Here is a 12,459-nt window from a genome sequence, read left to right on the forward strand (position 1 = left end):
TTTTCTGTTGGAAGCCGCCCAGAGTGGCTGGCGAAAAACGCAGCCAGATGGGCGGGGTATAAATAATATATTATTATTATTATTATTATTATTATTATTATTGCTGCTATTATTATTATTGGAGGAGCTGAGCAGATGTTTAAAAAAATGGGAACCTGCGAAAATGGGAAAGCCAACTTAAAGCGTGCTTTTAACCTTTGAATCTTTAAAGGCTTTGTTGCAGGACTGGTGTGCAGCCTGGGGGCCGCGTTCCCATCTGAGCAACCTTCTGGGGGCCGCATGTCAGTGGCGGGCGGAGCCAACGGCTAAAGTAGGCAGGGCAGTGGGTGCAAATCTTAACTTTTGGACTAGTTTCTGCACATGTACACCTCTCTCTCCTCCATCCAGACAAGCAAATGTCTTTGGCAATCTGAGCTTTTTGGGCTATGACTCCCCAGCAGTCCCAGCCAGCCCAGGGCCCCATGAGCAGTACACCCGCACATTCGGGGGAGGACAACTGCGGCATCGTACGTACATGCTAAAGGTATCCATCTCCCCCATCAGATTGATCCGCTCCACCAGGCTGGCGTCCACTTTCTCCTTGAGCTTCTCTTCGAGCTGTTGAAGAAGTTTGGGGTGTGAGACAGAGAGAGAGAGAGAGGCTTTCTCCACGAAAGCTTGGCTGATCCCAAAACATAGAGTCTTTTGTCTAACCACCCGCTTAACCGTGCCTACTGCTCTCTGCCTTAAGTAGAAAATTAAAAACAGCCCATGTGGGGCACCCGGGGACCGATATGTACATCCCACACACCCCTAATAACTGGGGACCCCCTTGCTCCCACATTTCTAGGATTCTGTCAGAAATAGCAGGATGTTTTCAGATGTGCTATGCTTCCTCGAGAGCAAGTGGGAGGAGAGGAGCTGTGTGCTGCACCCGCAGTGGTTGAAATCCATCTCCCAACAAGCTCATAAGGACTAGTAACTTGGGTTTTGTTTTAAGGTCGGACCGGGCAACAATGTCATTTTGGGCTGAAGATCGCATCCCTGCAGGATTCCCCAGGCTTTACCTGTTGGGTGGTGGCCAAGCAGTACTCCGCTGTGCTCAGGATGCTGCAGATTAAGCAGAGCTCTTCCAAGGTGAATTTGGCGACCTCCGAGCCCTCTTTCTCCTTCAGCAGGCTGCTGATAGTCAGCCCGCCACTGCTGCTGGTCGTCCTGCAAGAGGGAAAACAACCCGGCAATTAAACACAGAGGGGGGGGGTTTGACAGCCCAAAAAGCAGCCAGCCGTGCACTTCCGGTCTGCCACCATCAGACAGACAGAAAATAAGGAGCAATGGACTGAGAAATCAATGCAACCTGTGAGAGAGGAAGCATTGACCACCTACGTGACTTTGGATGCTAAGGACCAAGATGGACTCTGGGACCTGGTCTGCCCAGTGAGAGAGGGCGACCAGATCCCAGAAAGAAACAAAGAAGCTGAGAAGGGAGGAAAGAGTCTGGCCATTGCCCCCCCAGTGAGAGTGAGGGGACGCAGACCAGACAGAAGATTGGAAACAGGGGACACTGGAAATAAAGATGAGGGTGGGAGGCTGGTGGAAGAATTAAAACAACGGAAGGGGAAGAAGGAGGAATGGGGTGATTTAGAATGGCTAAGAGTGGGTGTGGGGTAAAGAAGGAATATCAGGTAGATGAATGGATGGATCAAAAGGCTTGAAATTGGACAGTATGAAGACGCTGGCTGGGGAAAAGGGGAAACTGCTACCTGGGGAGGGAGGGGGTGGGATTTGAGGTTTAGCTAAAAGATTGGATAGAATCTGAATCAGGAAAAGGTATATCTTTTTAGGGGGAAACTATAGGCTAAACTATTATTAGAAATAGTTAAAAGCAATGTAGTTTAAAATTTAATAGAAATTGTTGTGTGGGGTAAAAAAAAAAGAAGTTGTGAAATTTGATATGGAATTGACCCGGGAGGGGAGGGACGGGGAAGTCGGGGACAAGATATTGTTAGAGATATTACTTTTCTTTTTTCTCTTTTTTCCTTTTTGTGTCTTTTTTTTTTCTTAATTTTTCTTTTCTACTTTTTAAGCTTTTGTATTTTTGTGCGGTATTTTTTATTGTAAAAAACTTCAATAAATATATTTTTTTTAAAAAAAGCAGCCAGCCGTGCACAGCCGTGAATGCCTGTTTTGTTTTAAATGATTTTAAATGCATTGGCTTTAAATGCATCGGCTGTTTCTGGTGGGTTTTTAACTTCTTCTTTTGTTTTTCTTGCGCAGGTTGTGCAGGAGGCCATTAGTAAAATAAAAACACCGCATTTTCCCGTGTATAAGGCGCCCCCATGTATAAGACGTCCCCTATTTTTTTTATAAAAAAAAACAAAAATTAAGAAATTAAGTTTTTTAGCTTTTTTAGGGGGTGGGGGAGGTCACGTCCGCCAATCGTTCACCCGCCTGCCTGCCACTGCCAATCGCTTGCCACAGCCACTGCCGATTGCACACCTTGCCACAGCAAATTGCCTGCCCGCCTTGCCACAGCCACCAATCGCCTGCCCAACTGCTGCAGCCAAGCTCCTGCTTGCTGCTGCCATTAATTGCATGTCCCCCTTCTGAATTCACTGTGTATAGACGACACCCAATTGTTGCCTAATTTTTTCCAGCAAAAAGCATTGTCTTATACACAGAAAAATACGATATATACAATACTGCATTGTCCTGCATTCCCTGGGATAATTCACATTGTTGTAATCAAGGAGTGCAAATAATGGAGACCAAACCATTCTCTTTCTCCATCTCCTTACCATGAAGTCTTTTTTCCTGCAGACCAGGAATAATTATATTCAAGGGTACAACGGGCTAGATTCCACATTCTTTCGTGGACAATCTTTGGGGAAAGGGGTGGGCACATTTGACTGGTGGGCAGGGCCAGAGGCAAAATGGGTGGATCCACAGGGTCACCTCTGATCTTTTTGCCAACAACCCACCCGCACAAGAGCCAGTGGTTTCTGCACCAATACACACACACACCTCTCTCCATCCGGGCATTTTCACAGCTAGACACCTTCCAGCCAGGCATAAGCACTGGGCAAGTGAGGAGTAGGGCCAGAGAAGGGCATTGCCTAGGGAGAGGGCGGAGAGACGGGCAGAGCTGCTCGGAGGGCCACATTTGGCCCACAGGCCAGAGGTCCTCAACCCATGCTCTGCAGTCCTCTGTACTTGAGCGTAGCTCAGTGGTCGAGAGCACCTGCTTTGCAAGCAGAGGGCCCCAGTTCCAATCCCTGGCATCTCCAGACATGGCTGGGGTAAGACCTCCTGTCTGCTACCCTGGAGAGCTGCTGCCAGCCCGTGTAGGCAAAGCCAGATAGGCCGATATTCTAGCTCGGTATAAGGCTGTTTCTCATGGGTTGCGTCCAACAACAGTCTAAGCAGAGTAGACCCACTGAAAGGCCACGACTAAATAGAATCATAGAATCATAAAGTTGGAAGAGACCACAAGGGCCATCCAGTCCAACCCCCTGTCAAGCAGGAAACAAACATCAAAGCATTCTTGACATATGCCTGTCAAGCCTCTGCTTAAAGACCTCCAAAGAAGGAGACTCCACCACACTCCTTGGCAGCAAATTCCACTGCCGAACAGCTCTTACTGTCAGGAAGTTCTTCCTAATGTTTAGGTGGAATCTTCTTTCTTGAAGTTTGAATCCATTGCTCCGTGTCCGCTTCTCTGGAGCAGCAGAAAACAATCTTTCTTCCTCCTCCATATGACATCCTTTCATATATTTGAACATGGCTATCATATCACCCCTTAACCTTCTCTTCTCCAGGCTAAACATACCCAGCTCCCTAAGCCGTTCCTCATAAGATCCGTTGATCTCAGTGGGCCTGCTCTAAGCAGAATTTAGTTGGCTACAAAACCCTCTGTATTCTTGAGGACTAGTTTATTGACTTTGCTTCGCTTTGACTGCAGATATTGCTCTCCCCTCGAAGATGATTTCACTTCTTCTTGTTATGGCGGGGTGTGTGTGTGTGAATTCCTCTAAAGCGCTAACATTTTTTTTAAAAAAAAAAGGCATCTGATGGTGCTAAAACCTCACTTGGGCAGATTTCCCGAGAGGATCTTCCAGGCGTATTCCCGGAGGTATTTCTGGAAGATGGTGGTGAGGGCGATCATCGGCTCCCCGGTGCTCAGCTGGGAACATTGCACCATGCATTTCTTGTAGTACACAAAGAGGTCGGCACAGCTGGGCAGGACGGCCCCGCCCTCGTCCACGTTCGGCTTGGGGGGCCCCTGGGCTTTGAAATCCCCCACGAAGCGGTCAATCAGCTCGCTGAGGTTTCTGGAGTAAGAAGAGAAGCAAAGACAAACATGCAGGCAGGCAGGCAAAAGGATTTAAGAGTAGTTTTCAGTTGCCTCATTCATTCTAAATGGCCTCGGTCCGGGATACCTGAAGGAGCGTCTCCACCTCCATCATTCTACCCGGACACTGATGTCCAGCACCGAGGGCCTTCAGGCGGTTCCCTCGTTGCGAGAAGCCAAGTTGCAGGGAACAAGGCAGAGGGCCTTCTCAGTGGTGGCGCCTACCCTGTGGAACGCCTTCCCAACAGATGTCAAAAAGGAAAACAACTACCAGACTTTTAGAAGACATCTGAAGGCAGCCCTGTTCACGGAGGCTTTTAATGTTTTATAGATTATTGTGTTTTATTCTTCTGTTGGAAGCCGCCCAGAGTGGCTGGGGAGACCCGGCCAGATGGGCGGGGTATAAATAATAAATTATTATTATTATTATTATTATTATTGCTGCTGCTGCTGCTGCTGCTGTTGTTGTTGTTTTGCCCACCAAGGCATAGATCTACCAGAGGGCATCGGAGCCAAGCCGCGCTGTGTGCACGTGCTCCCGAGCCTACCGTCCCAGCCATGAGGACTAGAAACCTGACTTTTAAAGCAAAAACTGAGATTCTCAGGGCTGTGCAAATCTGTGGCCCTTCTGTCGTCCTGAAGGTCTGGACAAAGGGGTCTGTTCCCACACGAGACTTGCAGAAATTAAAAAGGGACTTGCTCACTGACACTGCCCCGTACCAATGATAACGTAAAAGGGATGTTCCCAATGGATCAGGCCTGAAAGTTTGGGTGAGGGTGGGAAAATAGCACCGATACAGTCATACCTCTTCTTGCAAACGCTTCATGTTGCGTTTTTACGGGTTAAGAACGCGGCAAACCCTGAAGTGTTTACTTCCGTGTTTCACTGGGTACGGACTTTTCAGGGTGTGAACGGCACCCTGGAACGGATCGTGTCCGCAAGCAGAGGTACCACTGTACATTCTTATTTCTCGTCTTTTTCCTTCCTTCCAAAAACTTCCATTACTCACTTGTCCTGGGATTCAATGTAGACGTAGAGATGAGGCTCAAAGCACTTGGAGACGATGCCATGAAAAGGGTTGTCTGGAACTTTCGGCTTTTTGGGCTGGAAAACAAAATTGGGAGGAACTTTTAAAGAGAGAAATTTTGATTGTCGTTACTTTTTAATTACTCAATTCAGATTCTTCAACCCTCAGGAAAACGTCTCCTTTTCCATTTGCAATGCTCCCCTCCACCGGGTCAGTATCCTCTTTTCCAAAAACAGAAAACAGAAAATGGAAGAGGAAAATCCCCCTAAATGATAGTTGGAGGGGTTGCAATAAACTTGGCATAGAGAAAGTGGATGGGAAAATATTTTTCTCTGAGCCTTTGTGAACTCTTAAACCATGAAGACTAGAAGCTTACTGTGTTTTTAGGAGAAGGGCTGCAAGTTCAGGGGCAAGAACATGGGTAGGCCGGATCCGGCCCAATCGCCTTCTCAATCCGGCCCGCTGATGGTCCGGGAATCAGCATTGTTTTTACATGAGTAGAATGTGTCCTTTTATTTAAAATGCACCTCTGGGTTATTTGTGGGGCATAGGAATTCATTCATTTTTTCCCCTTCAAAATATACTGTAGTCCGGCCCCCCACAAGGTCTGAGGGACAGTAGACCGGCCCCCTGCTGGAAAAGTTTGCTGCTGCCTGGGCAAGAGATTCTGCTCTGCATGAAGAAGGTCTCAGGTTCCATCCCCAAAGGCATCTCCAGGTGGCGCTGGAACCCTGGATAGCTACTGCCAGCCAGAGTAGACAACACTGAGCTAGATGCATTGCAGGGGGCTGGACTAGATGGCCCTTGGGTTCCCTTTCTGACGTTCTTTGGCCCAAAGCTCTGACACAGCACAAAGCACCTTCCAGTGTTTCTGACTGTAGTCCAGTGCAAAATCTCACACAGGGGAGCTTGGGGACCTGCAGGTCAGAAAGGAGTTGGCAGGATGAATCCTTCCTCCATTGGAGAACCTTCATTTTTATTTTTTTAAAGGAGGGAATTAAGTGCCCAGCCGTTCCGGAAGAAGGAAGAAGGGCTTGGAAACACACGAAAGCCTCGAGAGGCTAAGAGACTTACTCTGTCAATGTCGACCTTTTCTAATGTGGCTTCGTCCGACTCCAGGACGGTTTCGTCTTCCAGGAAGGGGTTGGTGTTGGGAGGTGGAGGCTCGGCCTTCTTCTGCGATGAGGTAGGAAAGGGCGACACGACAAAGGAGAAGAAAATTAGGCAGGGCGGGGAGAAAGCAGACGGGGGAGAGCTGTTCCTGCTTCGCTTGCAACACTCGGACCCTTTCAAATGGCCTCGGCCCAGTATACCTGAAGGAGCGTCTCCACCTCCATTGTTCTGCCAGGACACTGAGGTCCAGCGCCGAGGGCCTTCTGGCGGTTCCCTCTCTGCAAGAAGTGAACCAGGCAGAGGGCCTTCTTGGTGGTGGCTCCCGCCCTGTGGAACGCCCTCCCATCAGATGCCAAGGAAATAAACAACTATCTGACTTTTAGAAGACATCTGAAAGCAGCCCCTGTTTAGGGAAGTGTTTTTTAATGTTTGATGTTTTATTGTGGTTTTAAGATTCTGTTGGGAGCTGCCCAGAGTGGCTGGGGAGACCCGACTCACCGGCACTGCGTCGGAGAGCGTGCAACCCGAGAAGCGTTTCGCCAGCAGCCCTTCGAAGTTGGTGGTCCTCTGGATGGCAAACAGAAGGAGCTTCACCTCGATCTCCTTCGCCCGCGTCCGCATGATCTTTGCAAGCTCCGTCCTGCGCAGGGGGGTGGGGGATAAGGCAGGTCCTCACCTTGCACCTGCCCTGGTGTAGGAAGCTGCCTTAGTCAGATATTTGGGTCCATCTACCTCACTGCTGCCTACACAGAATGGCAGCAGCTCTCCAGGGTTTGGGGGGAGACACTCCAGACCAAATCTGGTTTGCCTGCAGGTTGCTTACATTTTTCTCGAGTAGCTAGCCATTTTAACGATGACTCTGTGCGCTGCTTTTAACTGCTGGTTCTTATACTGCTGTTGTTGGGGTCTGTCTGTCTCGGGAGACAGTGGATCGTGCCTCTGGGGGGCGAAGTCAAACCGCTGCGTTAGTAGCAACGAAGGGACTTCCCTAGGTGTAGGGTGTATGGAGGTCCTGGGCTGCCCAGATGACAAGACCCCCCCCCCAGCCTCACTGCTGTGGTCCAAAGAAAAGCAGAGCAAGACATTGGGTGCCAGCTTTGCTGCAGGGGTTGCCGGAAAGAGGCGTACAAGGCGCCATCAAATCATCTTAGGGACCCCACTCCAGATTTGTGGAGGGTTTACTTCACAGCCTCTTCTTCTCCCAAAGATATCCCACAAGGAAGCAGAGGTTTAGGATCAGAGTTTTCCTGAGCCCCATCTGCCCCTCATTTCCCTCTACAGATCCAACACGTCGATCACGATCTACTGATCCCTGTGAGTCTTTGGTAGATCGTGGTCGATCGCTGGTCCCTTTCTGGCCCCTCTCCGTGTGCTGGCCGCTATTGTTGCGGAAGGGAAGCCTGAATGGAAGCCTGAGTTTTGAAACGGAGGCTTTTATGTTGTTGGCGACCGGAAGGTTAGTGGCTTTCTGTTCCTTTCCCCCAATAGTGTGCTTTCCCCTTCCCTAGAAAAAGCTCAACAACTTTGAGCTGAACGGGGGTAGATCACCGCCAGGTTTTAAATGTGAAAGTAGATTGCGGTGTCTCTGGAGTTGGCCACCCCTGCTCTACAGCATGTGCAGAAACAGCCTTCTTGATCTCATCCGCTCAATGTGCCAGAGCCTGTCTTCACATGCAGGGAAAGTCCCTAACTCACCAAGGGTTTGATTTATGACCCATCGGCTCCCCTCACCTGGTTGAGCCAGCCAGTCGAAGACATTTCCCACGGTGTGCCCGCTGTCGCTTCTAGCAGCCACAGGTGGGAGCTGAGTGCAGGGTGGGGAACAAAGGTGGGCCAACGACCCCAGAAGGAGCAGGATGTGTCCCCACCGGAGGTGCTACCCCTCCCCTAACGCACCATACATGTTCTCAAGCAGCCAACCATTTTAAGGATTACTCTGTGCTGCTTTTAACTGCGGGTTCTTATGTTGCTGTATACCACCCTGACCTCGTACACCAGGCGGTGGGCATATAAAATACATCCACAAATAAATAAAGCAGAGCGCCCTACCTCGTAATGTGGCAGAAGTCGACCGCAATCCTCTCGGTCATGCACCATTCCGCAGGGAACATGCGGACGTACTTCTCCTCGTAATCCACCAGCTGGCGTTTGATCCAAGCGTAACGCCGGTCGATTTTATCCAGCCAGGCGACCTGGAGGGCGAGAGGGAGGCACTATGAGAACAGCTGTAGACAGAGATTGTTAATTGATTGATTGATTGATTGATTGGTGTTGGTTGGTCAATTGCCCAAGTGCCTTCTAAGCAGCTTACAAGAAGAAGAGGAAGAGTTTGGATTTGATATCCCGCTTTACCACTACCCAAAGGAGTCTCAAAGCGGCTAACAATCTCCTTTCCCTTCCTCCCCCACAACAGACACCCTGCGAGGTGGGTGGGGCTGAGAGACTTCAGAGAAGTGTGACTAGCCCAAAGTCACCCAGCAGCTGCATGTGGAGGAGCGGAGACGCGAACCCGGTTCCCCAGATTACGAGTCTACTGCTCTTAACCATTACGAGTCTACCGCTCTTAACCGTTATGAGTCTACCGCTCTTAACCACTACACCATACATTTCCCAAGGCCAAAAATAGCGAGGATATCTGAACAGCCCGCGAAAAGCTAAGAGTTCTACGCAGGGGGAACACCCCGACTTACATCTTGGTTTTCCTGGAAGAGCACAAGGTATTCCGAGAGGTGCTGCTTGATGAATTTCTTGATGATCTCCTGCTTGATTCTGGGGTCCAAGACGTTTGCGACCAGGCAGGCATCCCGTAGGACGTTGCTGGCACCTCCAGCCCTCTGTCAGGGAGGAGAAAGGCAAAGAATTCAGAACCTTTCTATCCCTATGCACCCAGATTTCTTTTTTATTTTTCTTGGGGAGGGGAAGCAAGACCAGAAGGCATCTTGTATAGCAGCATCATTTGTTTTATAAGGTCATTGTACGACACGTATCCACTGGGGGTGCCTAGAGTTCACAGGGTTTTCGCTTCCAGTGGCTCCAATATACTTTGGGGATATATTAATGGCAAGTAGGGCTGGGCGATATCTGGTTTTCAACATTGTGACAGATCACCAGCTAAACATCGCGATATATCGATATATCATAATACAGTGGTACCTCTAGTTGCGGACACGGTCCGTTCCGAGGTGTCGTTCGCACCCCGAAAGGTCCGCAACTAGAGCGGCGCTTCTGCACAAGCACAGAGTGCAAAAGAGCGCTTCTGCGCATGTGCGAAGCACGCAGAACACTTCTGCGCACACACGCATGGCGAAAAGCCTCCGGGCTTGCCGCGTTCGCAAGCCGAAAAGACGCAACAAGAATCTAACGCAACACGAGGTATGACTGTATCTGTGATCAGGAAGGAACTACGCAGAGGTAAGGTTCTAAAACTGATAAATGATGATATTATCAATCGCCTCGTGGTCACTTTCAGCAGCAGGCAAGCCAAAATGCATCCAAATGAGACTTTGGGTTTGGGGCTCAGCTACCAAATGGTGGCATTCAGGACAATCCAAAGTATGGCAATGAGTCATAGTGAACATAGATCATCTGGGATGACGCAGGTGATGCAGCGATGGGCAGTTGTAGAAGTGAAAAAGAAGAGGGAGCAGAGAGAAGAACCATTGATAGGGGAGACATGGCAGAGGGGGGGGGAGATGCTTCCCTCTCCTCCTGCCCCCAGCTCCTTTTCTCCTCAATCTGGGACACTGGCTGGCCAAACAGTGGAAAGAAGCCACAGGGAGGTGTTGCAAGATAAAGGGTGAAGCACCTCCCCTCCCCGCTACCATTTCTGGAGTACCAACACAAGGGGGCTTGTGAAGAATGCGCAGCAGACACTGTACTTCTTGAGAATTCTAAGGAAAAACCATCTTCCGCCAAAGCTGCTGCTTGCCTTCTATCACTGTGCCATGCTCACTTATGGGTTATGCCTGTGGTACAGAAGCTGTACTTCCCAGGATAGGATAGGCTTGTGCAGAATTATTAAAACAGCGGAGAGCATTATTGGCTGCTCACTCTCCATCACCAGGTGCCACAGGAAAGCACTAGACATATCAAGAGATATGGTTGCATCCTGGTCACCGTTTCTTCGAGCTCCTGCCATCGGGACGGAGATACAGAACAATGAAGGCGAGAAAGAGGCGTATCAAGAACAGTTTCTTCTCTAGAGCAATTTCGGCCTTAAATGGAAAGTCTGGACTTTGAAGTCACCTTATTTTTACTTGTCATTTCGTATTGTATTGTTTAATTAATGTTTTTGTAGTTATTTTAAATTTATGTGGAGTGCCTTATCTGTGTGGATGGAGCAGCCGAGTAATTTCGTTGTTCCCGCAGGGGGGCGATGACAATAAAGATTATCTTATCTTATCTTCTCTCCTACATATATTTCTCATGCTAGCTCTGCCAAAACTGGGCTACAAACACCATTATTTGTTGTTGAGAAATAGGGGAAGCTCATTTGCACTTCTGCAAGCAAGGGAGAGACTGGGATTTATTTTTGTTCTATTACCTTTGTGCCTTGAGAGGGAAACGCTTCCTCGAAATCTGCCAGGATCTGTTGCCCCAGCTCGTTCTGGGCAGCCTTCACCCTGCCCAGGAACCAATGAGGAAATTGGGTTAGTGCTCAAGGTCGCCAAACGCAGGCTTCTGCAGGAAGTTTTTGTTCCTAGCAAAACGAGTTGGGGAATTAAACGCCTGCCAAGCCAAACGAGGTGGGGGCCTCTAGTTTACCGGAAGCAACTCAAGAAGCAAGAATGAATAATAAGAAGAAGAGTTTGGATTTGATATCCCACTTTATCACTACCCTAAGGAGTCTCAAAGCGGCTAACAATCTCCTTTCCCTTCCTCCCCCACAACAAACACTCTGTGAGGTGAGTGGGGCTGAGAGACTTCAGAGAAGTGTGACTAGCCCAAGGTCACCCAGCAGCTGCATGTGGAGGAGCGGAGACGCGAACCCGGTTCCCCAGATTACGAGTCTACCACTCTTAACCACTACACCACACCGGCTCTCCAGCCCTTTAGACAGAATATTCCTTAAAGGGCGAACACGAAGTTTTAAGAACCGAGTTGAAGGCACCCTGGAGTATAAGGGACTGTTTTGACAGTCCTGTCTTCTAACAGGGTCGCTTTGTACGGTCTCCTGACTTTATTAAAAACACAGTTCCCTGCATCTAAACATAAAGCATGCCAGGGTAAATTTGTGTTAACATCTTCCATGGATGGAGAGCAGTCTGAATGTCTCATCAAGGACTCAGCTAACACTTGCTCCTCTGTTAACACAGGGAGACTCTGAACGGCTGCTCCGTTCCTGGGCTCCTTTCTTCCCTCTTCCGGCTCTCGGGAGATCACCGCCCTCATCTCACCTCTCCGAAAGCTGGCGAATCTGCGGGATCCCCATGTATTTGTTGAAATGCTCCAGCACATTCACAACCCCTTGCAGGAGGTTGGCCACTTCCCCGTACTGCCGCCTCCTCGTCATGGCCCTAGAGATGGGAGTGGGGGGGGGGAAGAGAGAGGAGAAAGGGGGGAGGTGTTATTTAGCGAGGCAACTCTCAAAAGAGAAGAAGTCAGGGATTAAATCAAACACAGTGGAAGCTGCCTTAGACCCAGTCAGACCAAGGAGCTGACTTGGGGTGGGGAGCCACAGGGTCCTGCGACCAAATCCGCCCCCCCCCAAGGCCTCTGTCTGGCCCCCGAGGTCCTTCCTTCCAGTCCACACACCCTGTCTCCAGGCAAAATCTGTCCTTATTGCTCCGCCCACTGTCAGCCCTGGCCCCGCCCACCGCTGAGTTTTGCTTGCCTTCCATGCAGCCTACTGTAAGCTTCCTCTGACTTGCAACACATACCTTCAAACTCCTGAGGACTAGAAGGTTGCTCTTTTTTAAAAAAAAATGTTGGGTTTGCCAGAAAGCTAATCCCGTACCCAATTCAATGCCGCAGTTCCCCCCTCCCCCA

At 49.5% G+C, this 12,459-nt stretch overlaps 1 protein-coding gene across 2 annotated transcripts in view; it reads right to left on the minus strand.

The window, feature by feature from the left end:
* VPS53 (VPS53 subunit of GARP complex) overlaps window positions 1–12,459 on the minus strand; it is a 40,194-nt gene that overhangs the window by 12,161 nt on the left and 15,574 nt on the right. For both annotated transcript variants that reach the window (XR_015947141.1, XM_060268534.2), the window contains exons 7-16: window positions 11,868–11,987; window positions 11,015–11,093; window positions 9,162–9,305; window positions 8,521–8,663; window positions 6,970–7,111; window positions 6,433–6,534; window positions 5,341–5,435; window positions 4,068–4,310; window positions 1,047–1,194; window positions 515–597 (exon numbers count right to left, since the gene is read on the minus strand). Coding sequence is in view for 1 of the 2 variants with exons in the window: in XM_060268534.2 (XP_060124517.2) it covers window positions 515–597; window positions 1,047–1,194; window positions 4,068–4,310; window positions 5,341–5,435; window positions 6,433–6,534; window positions 6,970–7,111; window positions 8,521–8,663; window positions 9,162–9,305; window positions 11,015–11,093; window positions 11,868–11,987 (1,299 nt within the window). In the remaining variant the exon portion in view is untranslated. The remainder of the gene's footprint in view (window positions 1–514; window positions 598–1,046; window positions 1,195–4,067; window positions 4,311–5,340; window positions 5,436–6,432; window positions 6,535–6,969; window positions 7,112–8,520; window positions 8,664–9,161; window positions 9,306–11,014; window positions 11,094–11,867; window positions 11,988–12,459) is intronic.

Source organism: Zootoca vivipara, chromosome 14 (assembly GCF_965207765.1).
Source record: "Zootoca vivipara chromosome 14, rZooViv2.hap1.1, whole genome shotgun sequence".
NCBI classification, from domain to species: Eukaryota; Metazoa; Chordata; class Lepidosauria; order Squamata; family Lacertidae; genus Zootoca; species Zootoca vivipara.